The 21,806-nt window shown below is 35.6% G+C and overlaps 1 protein-coding gene across 1 annotated transcript in view; it reads left to right on the top strand.

The window, feature by feature from the left end:
- The first annotated feature begins 642 nt into the window (after positions 1 to 642).
- LOC136042933 (thiamine transporter 1-like) overlaps positions 643 to 21,806 on the top strand; it is a 43,851-nt gene continuing 22,687 nt past the window's right edge. Inside the window, exons 1-4 of the mRNA XM_065727849.1 lie at positions 643 to 833; positions 5,969 to 6,139; positions 15,506 to 15,661; positions 19,026 to 19,250. Of these exons, the coding sequence (XP_065583921.1) occupies positions 705 to 833; positions 5,969 to 6,139; positions 15,506 to 15,661; positions 19,026 to 19,250 (681 nt within the window). The 5' untranslated portion in view covers positions 643 to 704. The remainder of the gene's footprint in view (positions 834 to 5,968; positions 6,140 to 15,505; positions 15,662 to 19,025; positions 19,251 to 21,806) is intronic.

The raw sequence follows: 21,806 nt of genomic DNA, 5'->3' as shown, positions 1-21,806 counted from the left end.
GGCATTCCCGGAAATTTTCACCTTAATACCCTTATCCTTTTGTAGACCAAAGTTTAAACATGACCCCCTTTCCCAATACTTGACCCTATATTTAAGCAACAGGAAAATTGCATAGCTTACAATCTTCATCCCAAGCAAATTGCCATCTTGTCGGACAAAAAGGAATATTGTCTCTCTTCGGCATGAACTCGTTCTGGTCATTTGTATCCGTTTTGGTCAGTTGTCTGTGCCGAAATTCCATAACAAGAGCAATCACACATGATAAACAAGAAGGATAGCTCTTTCAAGTAAAGACTATATCTACTTCCAAATAAACGTACATTTTTACCTCTCCTATTTATATCTTGGACAGTGTCGAGTAGAAACACTCCTGCATTTGTTTCTGAGCGGAGTCTTTTTTAGCGATTTTTGGGCTTTTGAAATTCCATACAATAGATACAAAAATATTGAAATTGACATTTGGGCTTGGGTATAGCATTCAGATTAAATAAAAATTGATTTTTAAAGTGTTCATATAACAAAGCGTTCAAAATTATTTAGATACATTCTTTGGCCTGCAGAATTTCGTATCTAACATTTCAGGTTCTATAGCCTAAATGAATCAGCTGTTGAATTTTCCTCACTACTTGGAACACCGGAAAATTAGTTTAGCGAAACTTTTCAAACATATTAAATGTGATAATTTCTTACCTACTACCATCAAAATGCAAATAAAGCAATATCTCCCGGTGATATTTATACTTATGTTTGGATTTTTCAAGGAGTTAAGACCTTCAGAGCCATTCTTGACTGAATATCTACTAGGTCCTTGGAAAAACCTAACTGAAGAGCAAGTAAGCAGTTTAGGCTTTTAAGTTTAGATAGTCATAGCAGAGTGGTTTCCACTGCCTCAGTTATTACTGACAAGTGACGATTCCTTGTTAGTGGGTAGGAGTGTAAATGTTTCTAACAGATTAACGGGTAGACCTGAAACAACAATGTAGAACCCAAGGTAAAATTCTAGTTAATTGACTTCTTGCTATCTCAGGAAGGGTTTAGGTTAGCAAAATGAAACTTCCAGGGATGGTTCTACAGGCTAAATTATGTCCCAGGAAGGTACTTTCAAGTACCCACCTCTACTCCTTCTCCCTCTAGAGGGCCCTGAAATTTGCCTATATGACAGGTCTATTACCTATTGAAATTTTGGTAAAATTCTAGTTAATTGACTTCTTGCTATCTCAGAAAGGGTTTAGGTTAGGAAAATAAAACTTTCAGGGATGAGTCTACAGGCTAAAGTTTGTCCCAGGAAGGTATTTTAAAGTGCCCACCTCTACTCCTTCTCCCTCTAGAGGGCCCAGAAATTTGCCTACATGACAGGTCTATATCTATTGAAATTTTTACAAAGCAACATTTTACCTTAATTTTCAGTTACTAGTTGCTTTTTCTCTGCCTTTAGTTCTGAAAATGCAATTCCTGTTATTTGAGTAGAATTTTGAACCATATCAATGTGTTTTTTTTTCAAAATTTAGGAAATGTAGGCTATATGCATATCTTTAAAACCTTATAAAATGGAATTGAGCAAAGCTATGAAGCTGAAAACAGTTTTGTTGTACTTTAATTAAGTAGAAGATCTATTTTGCAAGGTTTCACTTTTATAAACACATATTTTTAAAGGTCATCAAAGGTTAGAGCCCTCTAGAGGGAGAAGGAGTGGAGGTAGTTGCTTCAAAATACCTTCCTGGGACATACTTTAGTCTATAGATTCATCCCTGAAAATTTCATTTTCCTAGCCTAAACCCTTTCTGAGATAGCAAGAAGTCATTTAACTAGAATTTTACCATGATTTCAATTATCCAATCAACAAAAATGGAAATGATTGCAATTCTATATATATATATATAGAATATTTGGGCTGAAATAACTCCATAACGGTGAGTTTGCGGTAGTTTTGCAAGAGAGAAAAGATGTTCCAAAAGTCAAAATGCATCTATTAACAATAGTTTCATGACCCTAAACAATTGTTTAGGTAATATCAACATTGACTGACATTTTAAAGCACACACCTCCACTCCTCCCTCTAGAGAGCCCTGAAATTCACCTGCATGACAGGTCTATAGCCTATCTATTGAAATTTTGACAAAACAACATTTTACCTTAATTTTTGGTTACCAGTTGCTTTATCTCTGCCTTTAGTTTTGAAAATGCAATCTTGTTATTTGAGTAGAATTCTGAGCCATATCAATGTTTTTTTTTTTTTTTTTTTTTTTTTTTTTATTTAGGAGATGTATTTGCATATCTTTAAAACCTTATAAATTGGGATTGAGTAAAGTTGTGAAGCTGAAAACAATTTTGTTGTACTTTATTCAAGCAGAAGATCTATTTTGCAAGGTTTCACTTTTATAACACACATATTTTTGAAGGTCATCAAAGGTCAAAGCCCTCTGGGGGGAGTAGGAGTGGAGGTAGGTACTTTAAAATATCTTCCTGGGACATACTTTAGCCTGTAGACCAATCCCTGAAAGTTTCATTTTCCCAACCTAACCCCTTTCTGAGATAGCAAGAAGTCAATCAACTAGAATTTTACCAAATAATCTATTCAATATATTGACTCATATATGCTGATACACAGCATACACAGTTGTATCCATAAGATGGTGTAGCCCATTCTCAAACTAGCCCATGTTTAGTAAGGGTAGGCTCTTAAATGTTGCTGAGAACCCCCAAAAAGCTTGGACAGATAAAATACCTCCTAGGCTTATAGGCCTTGTTAAGATCACACTTGTTAAAATTACCACATGCCTCAAACTGTATTTTTTGAAACTGTATATTACCCCTAGCAATTTTCTCCAATTTGAGAGTAAAATAGCAAGAAACATTAACCCTTTCTGCAATCTGTATCAGTAGATGCAAGTGCTGTGATAGTCCCTGTGATTCAGCCACTACAGAATCAAGCCAGTTTGTAGAGAGCACAAGACAAAGTTTTAGTAGTCAATATCAGGTAAGCTTTATCAGCAGCTGTATCTGTCATGGTTCTGTAGATTTTCAGTTGGGAATCTTTAGTTCCAAGAAAAACTGATTCTCTAAAGTCATGGAAGTCTTGTAATATGGGTCTAAGAAATACCTATATGAAGTTGTCATAAAATTAATATCCATGCCTGCCACATATACCTTTTCTGAGAGTGGATTTCAAACCTTATAAGTTAATCAAACAGTTCATGGTAACAAACTGTAAGTAAGGAGCAATTTGGCTGAATAGCAATATAAACTCAAAAACATAGAATTTTTATAACAATAGATATATCAAATGAGTTGGATTTTTATGCTGACTCCAGATATATCAAATTCAACAAGTTTCTTGTACCCATCAAAAGCTACAAACCTGAGAAAATTTCTATGATTTCTTAGAAAGGGTGGGAACAGCCCTAAAAAGACAATGCATTTTAATAAAAATCACACCATCATATTTGGCATATCAGAAAATCATGCCATAAGGTTTTCTAGCTTCCATCTGTAAAAATGTGAAATTTTGTTGTTTTTGCCAGAAGAAAGATCATGGATGTGTCTTTATTTGTTCTATTTTGTGTGTGTGTGTGTTGTTTTTTTCTTTGCCAGGGCTATTGTATAGAACCAATTATCATATAAGATCAAGAGAGTGGTTGTTCAAACAGAAATCACAGTTCTAGTTCCCCATTTTGTGACCAAAATAATAAGAGGGCAACTAGATTTCCCCCTCCCTCCCATGCTCCTTTTCCCCCAAAGTCATCTGATTTAGATTTTGAGATAGCCATTTTGATCAGCATAGTTGAAAGGTCTAGTGTCATGTCTCTAGGGATGACACAACCCTGAAAGTCCATGGAGAAAAGGGCTGTAAATTATTAGATTTGTCTAGTGTTTACATATAGTATTTGATATTGGGAAGTAAATATACATATTTGGGGGAGAGTGAATGTTATGTCATGGATATGTTCTGGGGGGGGGTACAAGGGAAGAATTTCCTATGGTGAAATTCTTGGGAAGAAATTTTAAAGGGAAACTATACACAAGGACAGGAGAATTTATCTGAATCCTTATACAAAATTCTTTTTATTTAATTTACTTTCTCTTTGCCAATTCAATTGTACACATGGAGAAATTTGGGTAAAATTGCCCTGGGAAAATTTTCAGAGGATTTGAGATTGTCTGGGGGATTATATATATGAAGGATTCTCCATGGGGGAATTTCATATGGGAGAAACTTTCCATTGAGACATTGGGAGGGGATAATTTCCTGGAAAAACTTTCCATGAAGGGAAGATTTCTGGCCTGATTTGAAAAACGATTTGAAATTAAAAGAAAAACAAGTCTTTTTTCAAATGAAAGAAGGCTTAAAAATAATTTTCCAGGTGGAATTGTCCACAAGGAGTTTTTTTGGGGGAATTTTTAGGAGGGATGGAATTGTCTGGGGATGGGATATCATATGCAGAAGGAACTTTCTAAGAAGGAATTTTCTTGGGGGATTTCCCATGGAGCAAAAAGGTAGATTTTCTAGAATTATTTTAATTTAAAAAGCAATAAGAAGTTAAAGGAAAAAAACTAGTTTTTTTTCAACTAAAAGTAAGAATCAATATTAAAACAAACAAAATTATCTCATATATGAGGCAAAATCACCCTCCTCAATACCTTGCTGTTTATGCTAATTTTAACTTTTTTGTCCCAATTATTTAAGAACAACTCCTGAAACACAACTGTCTAATTAGAGTAAAGACATTATTAAAATACAAAAAAGAACTTTGGAATGAACAGAAAGGTATTGAGGTTGGGATATCACCCTAATATATGGGACAATTTCTGTTCTTTTAAGTCTTAGTATTGCTCCTTACTTTCAGTTTAAAAAAAATTGATTTTTAATTTAATCACTGAAAGGCTGAACCAATTCTCAGGGAAAATATTGACATGTTGCTCATTTGAATAGCTGAAAAAGCCAGTAGCTTATTTTTCTTTACCCTGAGCCTGAGTCATTCCAAATCATGGCTCTTGTAATATTCATTCATGTAATAGAAGTTTTTTTTGTATTTTGTTCAAAATTTAGAAAAAAATTGCACAAAATAATCTTTAATTAGAAATTTGTCATTGAATTTTGCCAAAACCTAAAGTTAATCTAGAGTAAAAAACTGATCAAAAATATCAAATATCAAAAATAAAAATATATATATATATATATATTGTTTAATCAAATTATTGCCCCAACACTAGTTACCAGAGCCAGCAAACAGTTGAACACATTGAGATCACAGGTGAAGAAGATCAAGAATCCAGAGTAGGGATTTCTCTTCAAGCTTGACTGCATGTAGCTTGATTGCAAGTCGCTTGTGGTAAACGAGGCAAAACTCCTTTTGTTGCTAAAACTACCTTAGCTTGTGACAATCCTAGACAGTCAAGCACAAGACACAAACAGTCAACTAAATATTGGTCCAGCAATATTTAACTTATTTATGTTAGCTCAACTGTCTTAGCTTATAAATGGGTTCACTTGCCTAACACTCCAGGCAGACAGACCCTTTTAGGCTTTGGATACTTATTCCCCTTGCAATTCCAGTCAACTTGTTGGCCAACTAACATTGAATTAAGTTTTTATTACTGCAATTGTCTAAGCTTATGAATTGAATCAATCGCCTTTCCTGACACTCATTGCAGATGGGCGCAATTTGACTTTAGACGCTTGTTTGCCTGTCATTCCATACAAATTAATGTTCATGTGTCAATTCTAAATTCTTGGTTCAACCTGCCTAAGACCATAGGTAGGCAAGCCTTTTTTACCTCCCATTCCAGGCAGTCTAACAGTCCATTGTCAATTTTAAATTCTTATAGGCCTAATCTCATTTTAGGTTTACTAAGATATATTTCCTTTTGTGTTATAGTTTGAGTTAGGCTAGAACCAATATCCTGTGATAAAAAAATTAGAAACTAAAGTTACTTGGTTGTCTGATCCTTATACCTAGTCCTATTTTAGGTTTATCAAGACATATTTCCTGTTTGGACTTACTCATATTTACTCCTTCTGATAGCTGTTTTTCTTCTGACAGATTTTCTGAGATATAAACCTGTTATTATTTTAGAGGGATTTGCATATATAATTACTTGGATTCTTCTGATATTGGGTCAGACTGTTGGAGCTTTCCAGGTACCTTTATTTCTTTTTCTATTATTTCTGCTTTGGTATTTTCTGTCATTACATGTTGGTGATTTAAATATTTTTTTATGTTCAAGGGCTCAGTAAGCATGGCCTTACATGAAGCCAATGAAGAATTAGATACGATGAATTTATTTCTTAAAAGTAACCAAAAATTTTAAAGAATAAAAAACAGCTAGTCTTAGGAAAATACAGATTTTGCTCAAAATAATGAAATTGAGAATGTTGAGTGCTGTCAATACAAAGAGGTGGAAGCAAGCTATGATTATTAATGAACACAGTCAAGATTTTAGGGATTGGATATATATAAATTCAAATTAACCAAAGATTCTAAGCGATAAAAACAGATGGTCTTAGGAAAATACAGATTTTCTGCTCAAAATATTGAAATTGAGAATGTTGAATACTGTCAATACAAAAAGGTGGAAGCAAGCTATGATTAATAATGAACACAGTCAAAATTTTAGAGACTGGAGATATACAAAATTTCCAGGTGGTTTGAAATAACCACTAGATGCATGTATTTAGCCATAACTTGTCTGAAGGGACCTTTGAAAAGTAGTGTTTGATGTTAACTAAGTGTTCTTGCTGGAAATAATTGGTTAGTTTGTTTACTCTTTTACTTGAAGGGTGGGGGGGGGGCAAAGAAGATAGAGGAAATTTACCCCCTTTGAAGTGCTCAAGGATCCTCCAGGAGAAAACAAATCATGGATGGGGGATGGGTACTAAACGATGATAAACATTTTTTTTCAATCACTTTTCATCAACATTTGGGTAAAAAATAGTAATTGATTGAAATAGCTGGTGAGCCTTCATGTTTTTGAAAAGAGGTTGGGGTTTTGGTAGTATATGCCCCTTTAAGTTTTAGAGTGTCCATGGAGGAAATTACAAGTACTTAAAAGTATAGGAAACATGGATATTTCAGCCCTAAACTGTAAAGATTCAGCCCTAAACTACCAAGAGTTGTAAACTGAAGCAAGCCATGATCTCTATCATGCGCACCAACAGCCCAAATTTAGAGAAATGCTGCACTAGTTTTTTCTTCTGGAGATGCTTTGAAACAATAAAAGCAAATTTTAGGCAACGGTATCCCTTGAAGATTTTTGGTATGATCTCTGGGGTGGAATCTCTTTGCCTGCAGGCTGGTATGATCACTTTTGTAATGCCAAAGAAAGTATACGGGCTTACGCGAATTTCGATGATACAAGGACAAAGACATCAATTACAAAGGACGGAAAACCCAATCAACCCTACAAGGAGCTTAAGGCTGACTTAGAGAAAATTTAGGCGTGGGCAGATGCATGGCTTGTCAGTTTTAACACATCAAAAACAAAAGAACTCCTAATTTCTGCGCATAATATGAGGGCTCATCCTTATTTCGTCTTCGGTCATCCTGATTTCATGTTCATCCTGATTTTTGTCTTTTACATTATGTTTTTTTAAAGTAATATTAAGTAAAGATGGTGATGCAGAACAAAGTGAAAAAATTAATGTTTATATTGTTGAACCCTGAAGTCTAAAGGCTATATTCCTGAAGTCAGAGTCTGATGGCTATTTTTATTGAATGAACTAGTTTGTGGCAGCCTAATTTGTATTTCTTCTTGTAAATTATATCCTAATTTTGCTAGGGGCCTTTTTAGGCTCTGTAATATTTTGTCACATACGTTTGTTTTTATATTATTGGACAAATTTCGTTATTTTATCTGACGTGACAAAATATTTCATTCCATTCTTTGTAATCTTAAAAAGTGTAATTATTTTCATATATTATAATGATTATTTATCTATAGAGTTGAAGTTTCTTTCTTACAAGATTGGTATACCATCTTCTGTGGTTTTTTAAGTGGACATGCAGCAAGTGAACTGAATCAAAACTACAAAATCATTTGTTTCTGCAATTCTTGGTATTTGCAAGAGATGTTGTGGTAGGGTGGCGTCAACTAATGCAATGAATTGTATGCAGGATCTTAGACGCATGAACATGACTTAAGGTGTCAATATCCGCTTTTTCTAATCTATCAATTTACATCGTTTCTTGACTACAAAGGGCCTTGGGTCGGAAAAGCTGTTTAGTCAACCTTTTCTAGTAAACAGTTATATCTTTGCAATAGGCAAGTTAGATCCAGAGAGCCTTCAATCAAGTGGCAAGGGCTCTTCCTGTGTGTTGGGCATCCCCTTTTTCTGATCTGCAAATCCAGGGATTATATTATAGGCAACAATTTGACATCTTCTCCAAAGCCAAAATCATAATATTGTGCAGCAAGCTTGGAATGGTGAGTGGTTTAGTGTCTTACAGGGAAAGGGTTGAGGTGTAGCCTATAGTGTTTTCTAAGTAAAGAGCCATGAGCCTTTCATCTATTACTCTAGTGATTTTTCGAGAAAATAAAACAAATGGAATCAGTTTTTCCCTAGACTATCAAATAGTATAAACATAAAAAATAAACTGAAACTGTCTTTAGCTTCGAAAATAAACTTCTTAGGGGTATTGTAATGTTGGATTACCAGTGTGTAATATAATCACCACTGTATATCTTTTTGATTTCTAGGAAATGATTCTTGAAAGGCCAATCTGAAAATCTTCTATGGCGATTTGTTTTTATATTGAATTTTTGATTTTGATCTATTTTTTTTTATTGAAAATCTGTAAATATTAGAAGCTCAGAACTAAATATAAAAAGTGCAGGTGTCATTTGACACATAGATATGGAAGAAGAGGGGAATTGTGGACTTTTGACGTTCAGAAGTGGCTGTTACATCACAACAGCACTAAATGGGAGGTTAATCGCAGTTTTCACAGTGGTAAGTCATAACTAGTGCTCTAGTGGTGCATTTTAGGGATCAGAACTGGTTCAATCTCTGTCCAAAGACAAAAAAGGGGAACGGCTGCATGAAGTTTTTCACTTCAGATATCTAAGAGAAGAGGTTGTTGGATGTAAACTAAACTTGTTGGAGAGTAAAAGTAAGCGTCTTAGTTACACTTTTCGTGTTTCTGTGCGAAGTATGACTTTTGTGGGGGTGATAAGGAGAGAAGAGTTCAACCCCTGAAGTGTTTAATTCAGCATATCTACCAAAAAGGGCCATCATGCACCAGGTGATGTTGGTGGGAAGACTGAAATTATTGTTATTAGGACACGTACAAGATACGTTATGGAATGTCACTAAAACTTAACGGGATAAGAGCTCTTGTGTTAGTCATCCTTTTTTAGGTGGGGGATTAAAACCCTGTTTAATTGTCGTAAGCACTTTCTTGGGAGTTCTTATGGTGACAGCATTTACCAGAACGGGCTGTTTCGGAGAGAAAAAGAGAAGTCCCCAAATTCATGTCATCAAAACGATAGCTAGAAGGGTTGTCGAAAATCACCCAAACTTGTTCAAAAGTAACAACTGATTGTTGGTTGTTGCATTCCTTGACTACTCGGTTTGAAAAGGCCCACCTTCCAACTTCTTTTATTTTATTTTTACTTTCTTCATTTCACTCCAAAAAATGAGGAGTAGGCTACAATATAAATATAAAGAAAAGACAAATAATAACGCTTACAGTAAAAAATATCAAATATTGATGAAACACTTAAAAAAGAAAAAAAAGATGCAAAAACACTTGCTAAATAATTTAACCTATAAATCATAAAGAGCCAAAACTATTACTAAAAAACGGAAATAAATCGTGACCTTAAAGGATAATTTTTCGCCCTGTCTTGAAACATTTTATATTTTCTTTTTATACCAACTACGGGATTCTTCACTTTCAGCTTTAAAACAATCTCAGTGTTACTAAAAGAAAGGGGGAAACCAAGTAAAAATTTACAAAATTTAAAGTAGGAAACTTTAATGGGCGAAAGATCAGAATGGTGGAAATTACGGAAGAGGGGGGATGGGAACAATACGTGAGGCAGAGCAACAGCGCTATACATACGACCAAGGACGTCCCGACAGTAAAGACACCGAAAACGAATTAAAGACCAAATGTATTGCGGAGTTTCATCTGAACGTGCTGAACCAGGACTGGTTTAAAATCTCTTTTTGAAGCAGCATAAGGTAATCCCAAATAAGTGACTATTGGTGACGACTGGAAAATAGCACCATTGCCGCAATCGAGAGTCGCCCTGACATTATCCTCTAAACAATTTACAACAAAAAATTGACATTTTAAAAACTGATACAAAGCCTGAAATCTTTTAAACAATTAATTAAAATATTAAAATTAGAAACAAGACTAGACTTGGACCGGCTTAGAAGGATAATGTCATCAGCATATGCAATGTAAGACAGATTTCGAGATAATGAAACAAAAGAGCAAGAAAGAGAATTAAGGGCAGTAGCTAAACACGAATTGAATATATAAGGAGAAATAATTCCTCCTTGTCTAGTTCCTCTACCCACTTTAATTAATTTGGACTGAGATGAAGACGAACTCGGACAAATACGGATCTTTAATCCAGAATACCAAGAGCGAAGGACTCGAACGACAGCTAGGGGTAATCCAGCATGGATTAAAGCGAGCAGTGCAGATTCATGAGAAATGTTATCAAAGGGCCCTTTGATATCAACCAAGAGGGCGTATAGCGGTCGACAAGAAAATCTCACTTCTTCAATAACTTTGCTGAAAGATGCATGGAAGTGGTCACATCCCAAACCTCTCTTGAAACCAACTTGATTAGAACCAACGTCGTGAATTTCAAAAAGATCCTTCAAACACAACTCAAACACTATCTCAATCATAGAACCCCTAGTAATTAGCCTCCGGGAACTACAAGATGACAAGTCTTTGTTCCTGCTCTTAGGAATAGGCGTAACTATGCCAATATAGAATGACGATGGTAGTAAACCAGTAGTAAGTAAAAGGTTAAAAATGCCAGTAGACTAATAAGAAAAGAAGAAGGAGCAAGTTCGAGGTGATTAGAAAATACGCCATCATGATCCTTAGCCGACTGCGCCTATAACGTTTTGATAGCTTTACGTAACATATCCTCAGATATCCTGTAATCAGTTGAACAATTCTTCAACCTTCCATCTAATTGTAACACAACACTGTTAGAATCATGTGAAGTCGCCAACTTAGAAAAATAATTTTCCCACTCTTTTACCGATGGTGTGGAATTAATATGAGGCGTGTTAGTCCACCTATTGCCTCGGAGGGCTTTCCAAAGGAGATTCTTGTCATTGTTGTTATCAACGTCTGAAGAAGCTTCTTCCATGATCAGGTTATTATGACGGCAGAGCTCTGCTTGGAATTCGGCCTTTCTCTTTTTCATTAGCAAAAAAGCTGGATGCGAGTCTCTAGGTTTACCAAGCGCCCACCATTCCCAATACGCTTGTTTTGCCGCCTTATTAGAATTTACCAAAAAAGTGTTTTAAAAACACTTTATTGAAAGTGTTTTGTTTTAGCTTAAAGTTGTATCCTCGCATATTGTTTGTGTCGAAGAAGAGTATTTCCTCTGGTCCAATGTTATTGTAGTACTTGGGACATAGCTTAAAAGTTTCAATAAAAACACCTCGGCGGAGTCTATGGGAGATGTAAGGAAGTGACAGCTTTTCGAATCGTTCACAGTAGGAGAGGCCTCTTAGTTTTGGTATGGGTTTGTTCCTCCTCGCTGAATCTTCTCAAGTACATCAATTTATTTTTGAATGTGAGGTCTTATTGTCGTATGACCATGATAGGCCAATCAAGAGACTTGAATAGAGTTGAAAAAAGCTTTGGATCGTTTTGGGTGAAGTTTCTACGAATAAGTCCAACTATTTCCGAAGCTTTGCTTATGATGGATTCGTTGTGGCTGATGAATTTTACATGACTATATATTATTACTCTGAAGTCCCGTTCAAAAGAAGTTTTTGGTATTAGACTGGTGTTAAAGCTATAGGTTGACTTGAAATTCTCTGGTCCAAGGCAGAGGTGGGAACTTTTATTTGGGATATCCTCCATTTCCTGCGTCCTCAACCAATCGACTATCTTGTTCAAGTCGGTCTGCAGTTCTTGCATAAGATTTGGGCATTTGATAGGTCTAAAAAGCTTTGTATCGCCAGAATAGAGTGTGATGTCTGAGCTAATATTCTCAGGCAGGTCGTTTGCAAACAGACTGGAAAGTAGGGGTCCGCTGACGCCTTGCGGAATACCGCTAGACACTTTTGTCACAGCTGTGCTAATGTGGCAATCTGCTTTCGCCCTGTGAGTTCTGTCTTCCAGAAAATTTGTGATCCAGTCAAGTGCTTTGCCCGCAATCCCGAAGTTTCTTAGAATGCGAAGAATGCGAGGGCGTACGTCGTCTGAACCTTCAGATTTATTTGTGTTTAGCTTTTTAAGTTTTTGATAGATGTACTCTTTATCGAAATCTATCACTGAGAAGCAAATATTTTCTTCCTCTATTCGTCCACCTTCACTTCTATAATCTGACTATGGTGTAAAAACGGATGCAAAGTGATAACTAAATAGATTGGCTTTTTCGGTGGGGTCCTCCAATATTTTTCCAGATAAAGGGAGCTGGGATGCTAGGTTGGTTATGTCGTTTGGAACTTATATAATTCCAAAAAACCTTGAGATTTTTTTTTATTTTGGTGACTTGTTTGCTCTTTGAGCTGCTTTATTTTCATTGACGTATTTCTGTTTTGTTTCAGATTTCAATTCAATAGTGATAGTAGCATGGTCCCACTTGCCCAGAGGTGCCTCAACTCTAACTATTTCAATTTCTGAGCGATTGTTGCACAGTGTTGTTGGTTTATCTTTTCCCCGAATTTGAGCTGGCTGCTATACAAGCTAGTCTAGATAGTTGTCACTTATTACTTTTAGAATTCTCTTTTGGGATGGTGACCCAAGTGATTCTTGGGTAGTTGAAATCTCCCGTATAATGCTAGTAGTATTTGGTCTGCAATGCTCATAAATTTGTGAGAGAAGGTCTTCATTTTCAAGGGTGCTTGAAGGACTTCTGTACATAGGTTCCAATGTTTATCGTTTTTAGATTTCTCTGGGTTAGCTGTAGCCATATAATATTTAATCCATTTGTTTTTACATCGACAATAGCTATGTTACAATTTTCAAGAGTGTAGCATAATATTCCTCTACCATTTTTATCTTCAAGATTTATAGAGTGATTTGTGTAGGCTGGAATTGAAAATTTTGGGAAGTGCGGTTGGGTGACGGCTTTTTTTGGATTTAAATACTACAATTCCAACAATATGCGGGGTTTCAAGAGAAATTATATGCTTCAGCTCCTCAAGTTTATTCGAAAGGGAGTCTGCATTTAGATATAATATTTTTTTATGCCCTTTTTCTCTCTCGATTGCTCTAGTCCTTTTCTTTCTTGAGCTCTACCTGTTGTTTTGCAGTCCTTTCGTGGTTTTGTTGAAAGTAAAGTTGGTTCTGACCATTTTCCTTTCCACAGACAAATTTCTGCTAGGGCTCCTCTCTGCATGGAAGTTGGGTCCGGATTTATGTAAACCTTGGCTTGGGTGTACTCATCGCTAGCTGTTCGGAGGTACAGTACTGATTTGACGATGATTTGACGCTTCCTTTTAGTTTCAGAGGACTCTTTGCTTAATTTCACATGCAGTTTGCGAGGTGACGACTCATCTTTTGGTCTACCAACTCGGACGGCTTCAACAATACCATTCATTGTTAGGATGGCTCTAAGATTATTTTCTTCTGTTAAGTTGATTGCTTGTGCAGAATCCAAAATTGTTGAGGACTCTGGTATACCAATAATTGCAAAGTTTGTTTTCTTCCCCTCTCTTATTTTTTTTTTGCATCAGTGCTTAATAAGAACTAGTCTTCTAGTGTTGGTTTGGGGTTCTTGACCCACCAGGCCACCGTGAGAGATGGGGGCTCCTATTATCTCTTATCATCATATATTTACTAGAAAAGGTTTTCGGGTCCCAACCAAGCTTGGTGACAGGCAAAACTAGGCTAGTTTCCCTAGTCTTGCCTTTTGTTGGGCCCAAATATGACCTTTGTTGGGAAGGGAATTCCTCTGTTCTTGTCATTGAAACATATACCAGAACAAATTTCCAGAGTTAAATGAAACTTATGAGAAGTAAAAGCCAATGTACTAATTGTGCTTCTTTTGATTCTACATCTGCAAAAAAAAGGGGGGGGGGAAGGGACGGCTGATTGCTTGTGATTATGACATCCAACAGAACTGACTGTAAGGTTTCAACAAAATTTGGTCGAAAACCAGAGCTGGTTTCGACATTTTGCCTTTTGTTAGTCTGAACAGGATCCGAACTCTTTAGGAGTCCCTAAATTTTTGTCATTAGGACATTTACCCGTCTGTTCAACCTCATCCAAAATAGGAAACACTTGATAGAAAGTCCTTGTTTTATTTTTCTTTGAGTCTGAAGACCGTCTGACTTCAGCGCAAGGAGGGGTAAAAGAGATGAGGTGTTTCTTCATTCCGCTCATTAAGATATCGAATAAAGGGATTGTTGGATCTCAACCTTGCTTAGTCTTAAGTAATAGTTAATGTCTTAATTCAGAATTGAGTTTAAAAAACAAGGATTAGTTCGAACTTTGTAATGGAGGAATAGGGGAGATTGCAAAAAAAAAAATTATGACTGCACTTGCCAAAAGGGAAAATTATATCCAAGAGTGGGAAGTAAGAGCTTTGCTAGTAGCCATGACATCTCGTGGTCTGCACCTGATCCAACATCAGCTGAAGATGGGAAGATAGGACAAGGATCTATATCAGATTATATTGTAATCAGCATAATTACTATGGACCGAAACTTATTCATCAAAGCGCAGCCTAAAGATACAGTTATGGTTTTGGGTGTCCATACATGATCGAACCTCAGTAAGGGAAGGGCTACATTTTTGTCGTGCGCTTTCATAAAAATGGCTTATTGGATATTAAATCAGTTTGGCAGGGATTAGCAGCTAGGTTTTTTGGCCTTTAGATGGTTTTGAGAGTGATGTTTGTCCACAGGCCAATTCAATGATCGTTTGGTATAGGTCACAGTTTATGCAGCTTTTCACGTTGCCTTAGCACCAAAGGTTTAGTTTCTATTGATTTTTTTTTGTTTCTGTAATCTTTGAATGGGACTTAACAATTTACTTTATTTTTTTGGAATGCTCAACTACCTTACTATAGAAAGATTTATAGGGATTATCATCTGATATTTGAAGCTTACTCTTTAGGCTATTGATCATGTGCAAAAAAAAATCTTTTTCAGTTGTTTAGATCTTAGCATAAAAAAGACAAATGGGATATCCTGTGTGTATAAGTATAGCTTTTAATGTTGTTAATTTTGTTTTCTCCGATTGGATTTGACTTTTCTCAATGTTATGTTTGAATGTTATTCTAAAAGAAAATTTGCTTGTTGGTAAATGCATTGTCATTTTGATATTTTACCCTCATCTTTTCATTTCAGGCAGTTGAGTTCTTTTATGCCATTGCCTCCTCTACAGAAGTAGCCTACAGTACATATATTTATGCTCAAGATCTGCCGATGACATTCGAAAAGCTAACGGGGTTGGTACAAGCCGCTCTTCTTGCTGGTAGGTTTGGTGCAGGGATACTTGCTCAGGTACTGCTTACAATAACTAATGGTTTTTTACTATTGTTTTTCTCTTTTTTGAGCGTTAGCACTTTTAAAAGGCAAAAACCGAAATGGTAAAATGTACAAAAGTGAGCTAGTAATAAAAAGTCACCTTGATCTGGAATATGTTAGATAGACATGTAATCGGATTTTTTTTTTTTGGGGGGGGGGGGGGGCTCAATTTGAAAATAAACGCACAAAAGCCTTAGAGTATTTCACAAATTTTTGAAATTATTGAAAAAACTTAAAATAATGAGATTTCAAAAAGGATCCAAACGCGAAGCAGCTATCCTCCCTCCCTTTCATTAATACCTATTTGCCCAGTATATCTTGGTTTTAAGGCTATGCAGTGTTAAACTAACTAATTTTAAAAAATCAAAACGCACCACGTATTATTTATCTTGAGTTACGTGCTTCAAATATGACTATCAGTTTCACGACTAGTTACGTCATGAAAATCCTTAGATATCGCTTGTGACATGTGCGGAAACAGGGAAAAATGAATAGGATCCACTTTTTAAGGGGAGAATTATTCTTCGGTTCAATTAGCATAAATTCCCATATCTCTCCTCCTATGCGGAGCTATGCTAGACAAAGTAGTTAACGTATTATATTGTGTAAAAGCATCATTTAGCCTTAGAAGGAATGACATCCATTGATTAATGAAGTTTTAAATACCTCTCTTGTGTTAGAATCAGGTGTGTACCTAATAATGGATAAAACTATAATGAAGGATTAAGTTCTTCCGATTTTTACATAAGTAGTAGGTGAGGTTCTAGTACTAGGTATAACCTGTATTGAATTACTTCATATTTATTTTGTTTCTGAATTCTAGACTAATTGACTGCTTATTGAATAATGTTTTATTAATAAATATTTGATCCTACAGGATGATCTAACAATCCTACAGGATTGTTAGACACTTTTTAGCAGGGGGCGCAAAATGTTTTACTCCGATAAACTTGCGAACAAAGAAATGCCAACAATTTAATGGGAACTTCAACGATTATACGCTGTAGGTAGGTTGTGGAAATGGTCGTAAATTAAACAAAAATCTACTGAGGGTTAAAGTTGTAATAAATCTGTTGAAATTAAAATGATGGAAAATATTGATACAAAAACAGTAAGTTATAGAAACCACCCCGCCATAAAAAAATGAAAAGCTGTTCACCCTTTACGAAAAATGTGATATTTAATATGGCAACATGATATTATCCCCAAATCCACCACTACGTTAGGGGGGCGCGCGCCCCCACCTCGATCCGCCACTGCGTATAAAGAAATATATTGGGAGGGTGAAGGGTCTCCAGTGGCCCAAATCGGAGTGTCCCTTCAGAGTCTGAAAATAAGTGACAGAAATACTTACTTTCTATGTAAAAACATAGAAGATGAACATAAGTCGTTGCCATGAAAGGCGTGACAAAGCTACGTTTGATGTAATTAGGATTTGGAATGTTTTAGGATGAATAGTATTAATGCGATTCCGTCAAAATGTTGCATTATTTTAGCATTTAGACTATAATACTCATTAAAACGGAAAGTTCTGTGGACTTGACTACAGTGCTTGACTACATTCCTTTGTTGGGTCATACGAAAACACTTCGTAAACATTGGGATTTTTTCCAGTACGATAATTCTTGATAATGTTTACTATTAAATTAAGGAGTTTAGTTACAACTTAAGTTCATTTGTTATCTGACAAAATCAACAATACTAGACTAATCTTACATTTTTACTTTGGAAATGTCTATTTACCCACACAATCTTAAGGTTTTCTATTCTTTAGATTAAATAATATTTTGGAAAGTTCCAATGGTGCTTTTCAGATTTCAAAAAATGTTCATATGGTAAAAACAGAGAGCTATTGCTGCCTTTTTATCAAAAACAGACATTATGGCTTGATTTCCTATTTTGTGATGCGGACGAATTTCGATGATTGGTACAGTTAGCAATTATATTGATTGGTACAATTGTTGATAAATTGGTTACCAATATATTGGTCACCAAATATATTGGTTGGTACAATTCTCTTTGTTTCTCTTTCCTGACACGGACGAACTTCGATGATTGGAAAATATAGTAACTATATCGATAGCCGAAATCCGTTGGTGTAAGAAAAGACCAGATCAACTCCCTTAAATACTCAGTAATTAGGCTTTGTATGTTTACTATCCTTTTAGACAAGAATGATTGCTTAATCATACTGCATCTCAACCAATTACATTTATCTTGAGTAATCATCGAGATGTTTCTGATTCAGGAGAAAGAAAATTTTTCTCATTTCTGCCCTAATTATTAGACCTGAACCTTTCAAATTTTCAATTGATTGCGTTCAAAAAGGAAATGACTGGAACACTTAAAAAAAAAACAAGATACCCTGTAATATCAGGTTTTAATTTTAGCGTACGGATCATTTGATGGAATAAAACCTAGTTTATTTAATGTTTGCTTGTTTGTTCGAATGAGGCTGTATTTAAGTACAGTTCAGTGGCATTCTAGTTAAGTTTGCTTCTAGAAAACCCCGTTATTTTTCTAATCTTTTGAAATGTATTAAGCACCGAAAAATAACGAACGAGATAAAGTGACTGTAATTATATCCTTGTTTTAAGGCAATATGTCTTTCAAAATACAGTCACTCATCAAGTGCTTTTACACTAAAATGTAAAAGATTAAATAAAAGGGGACTTAGTTAATTTGATCTTTGTACAGTGCAATAGTCGATTCCTGCAAGTAATTTTTGTTGGATTTGTATTTTCAACCTTGTACTTTCTTTGTAAAGCTTTATAGCTATACTAACTACAGTGCCTAGATATCTGCTAGTTTAATCTAGCATAATGTTCTATTTTATCGTTTTCTACATTTTTGTGACTAAACACATTATAAATGGAACAAAAGAAAAATAATCTTAACTGACCTATCGAACGAACAGGCAGACTCGTATTAAACAGTAAACTATATTAGAAATAAGTTTTGTTGATTTTACTACTGTTGAACCAACGACACAAAATAAATCTCAAATTTATCTTGCGTTTGGCGACACTTGGCATTTTTTTTTCAGTGTAATAATTAGAATAAATAATTTATTTTGTGTAGTTGTTAAAATTAATGAAGTTTCCCAAAAAGCTGGATGGTGTTAATGTTCTTTTGCTGATACTAGCACCTGTTTCCACTCTTATAAGTTACCCATATTATTTGTGTTTAACTAACTGAATAGACACTCTTGACAAACTAAACTAGTGGAGAAAATTAACTGAATAAGCTAGTATATACTTTGACAATCGACCAATCAGATCACGTGATAATACTCTTGAGTGTGCGTTTTCTGTTACAGTGTAGTTGCTGTTGATTTTAGGTACTGGTAACGACTGGAGCTCTTGATTATTATTCGCTTAACTTCATTTCACTTGGCTCCGTATGTGTTGCTACATGCTTTAGTTTTGCCTTACCGAGTGTTCCTAGATCAATTTACTTCTACAGAGATGAATCTGCTTCCCTTGGTCCTGAACAGGAAAATGATGAAGATAGAGGATACGACGCTGAGGTTCCTCCTGAAGCTACGAAAAAGACGGTTATTAAGGTGCTCTTGAATTAATTATTTTAAAAATGATTTCATTTGTATGAACTGTTGATTGATGTTTGGTTTTAGGATAACTACATCAGATAGTTAAAGACTTTTAATGTGAAATTTCTTTGCCAAATTGGTCCTGCAAATTACTTGATAATATGTGGTAAGACTTGGTAGTTAGTTATTACCAGATCTATGGGAGATTAGTTTATAAACGAAATAATTTTTTTTTAGACAAATCTTTTGTGATATCGTATGTCAAGTAAAGAGTGATCTTTGTCAATTTAAATTTTACGGACGATACTCTGAGGTTTGAGGATCAGGAATCTCCAGGAAAGGGCTATTTCACAACAACATATGCATCAAAAGAGTGTATTTTAGGCTATTTCAAATTTAACGACGAAAACTGCAAAAACTATTACCAAATTTAACAAATTTACCGTATGAAAATTGACCCAATAAATGGCAGCGCTATAGATTGCCTAAGTAAAGAGCGGTGTGGGCACAATGCATTTTTTTGGGGGAGGGGGGGGGGCAGACCGCTTTGTATAGAAGGATTTGTCGTAGAAACTTCGAAAAGGGCTCATTCGATTGGAAATTGAAAGAATTAGGCCCCCTTTTAATAGTTGACAGTGATTTGAGGGCACCCCCCCCCCCGTGTCCATCATTTCCCCAAACACATCCAATTAAAATTTTCAAATGGCTATTTTGTTCAGCGTAGTTGAAAGGTCTGGAAATTATGTCTTTGGGGATGACAACCCCCCACTGCCCTCAGGGCAAGGGTTGTAAGTTATGCCCTGGGGGCATTTAAGGTTTTATAGAAAGGGTGGTCATATAAACCTTGGAGGGGGCTCATTGGACTGGTAATCAGAAGTTCTAGTGCCCTATTTAAGAGTCAAAGTGATCGAAGGGCAGCAACCTCCTTGTCCTACGTCAAATTTTCCCAAATTGCATGTGATACAAATTTTGAGATAGCCATTTGTTCAAAAAATGGTCCAAAGATCATAGGCAGCAGAATTCTGTTGCCTTGGTAAAGAGCTATGTGGGCACAAGGGCTCAGGGCAAGGGTCGTAAGTTATGCCCCGGGGGCATATAAGATTCTTATGGAAAGGATGGTCGCATAAACTTTGGAGGGGTTTCGTTGTATTGCAAATTGAAAGTTCTAGTGCCCTTTTTAATAGTCGAAAATGATTGGAGGGCAACCTCCCCTTCGGCTCACCATTTTCCCAAACACATCCAATCAAAATTTTGAGATAGTCATTTTGTTAAGAATATTTGAAAGGTCCAGTAATTGTGTCTTTGGAGATAACACCCCTTCCCCCATGGCTCTCGGGTCATGGGTGTAAGTTATATTAGTTGTCAATTGATAACATTTATGGTTTTTATGGAAAAAGTGGTCATATAAACTTCGAATGTGGCTCATTCAATTGGAAATTAGAAGTCATAGTGTCCTTTTTCAGAGTCAAAAGTGATAGGAGGGCAACAAGCCCAAATGGATCCGATAGAAATTTTGAGATAGCCATGTTATTCAAAATGGTCTAAAGATCATATAAAAAGGCATTTTGGGTTGAAATAGCACCTCAGAACCTGGGAGCAAGGGTTGAAAGTTATGCCCCGAAGGTATATAAGGTTTTATGGAATGGGTGGAGGTATAAACTGTGGACAGGGTTCATCTGATTGGAAATCGGAAGTCATAAGTCTCTTTTTAGGAGTCAAAAGTGAATTGAGGGCAACCAGCCTCCCCCTCCCATGACCATCATTTTACAAAACAAACATCCAGTCAAAATTTTTATACGTCTACTTTCTTCAGCATTGTTAAAAGATCCTGTAATTATGCCTTTGCGGATGTCCACCCTCTTACAGCCCTCAGAACAAGGGCTGTAAGTTAGACAATTCCTTCACTGTTTACATATAGTATATTTTATTGAGAAAGGTATGCATGTTTGACCTTTACTTTCCAAAAAGACAAAGGGTGTTCAGGTGAGCCTTTCAGAGTAGTTTGAGGGGAGTGTTGAACCAAATCCAAACACGTTATGTTCATACGGGCTGTCAAAAGAGAGTAACTCAGGAATGACTTTGGAACTTTCAGAAAATGATAAGGAAGATGATCATTGACCAAAAAGGTAATATTTGTACGCTACTAGTGCTACTACAGTTACCATCACTACTACTGCTTCCACTAGTACTACTACAACCACGGTACTATATTTAAAATATTAAGGGGAAAATTTGAATTATATCAAAAGATTCTATGTGCATGCACATTGTCAAAAGAGCGTATCTCAAAAATGGATTTGAGCATTATGGTGGAACTTTCAGAAAATGCTTAAAGGGGAAGATCAATTAACTAAAAGGTAATATGTGGATACTACTACTAATACTTATACTGCTGCTATATTTACTATTACTACTGCTGCTACTACTTCAACTTCTACCACTATTGCAACTACTTGTAAGGCTAAAAGCATTAAGATGAAAATCACAAAAGTATATAAATATACAGGTTATCAATAGGATTTATCAGCAATATTATCGCAATGGCTAATTGTATTAATTTGGAACTTCCAC

This window comes from Artemia franciscana, chromosome 2, assembly GCF_032884065.1.
Source record: "Artemia franciscana chromosome 2, ASM3288406v1, whole genome shotgun sequence".
Classification (NCBI taxonomy): domain Eukaryota; kingdom Metazoa; phylum Arthropoda; class Branchiopoda; order Anostraca; family Artemiidae; genus Artemia; species Artemia franciscana.
This window is presented reverse-complemented; position numbering and strand designations above follow the sequence as displayed.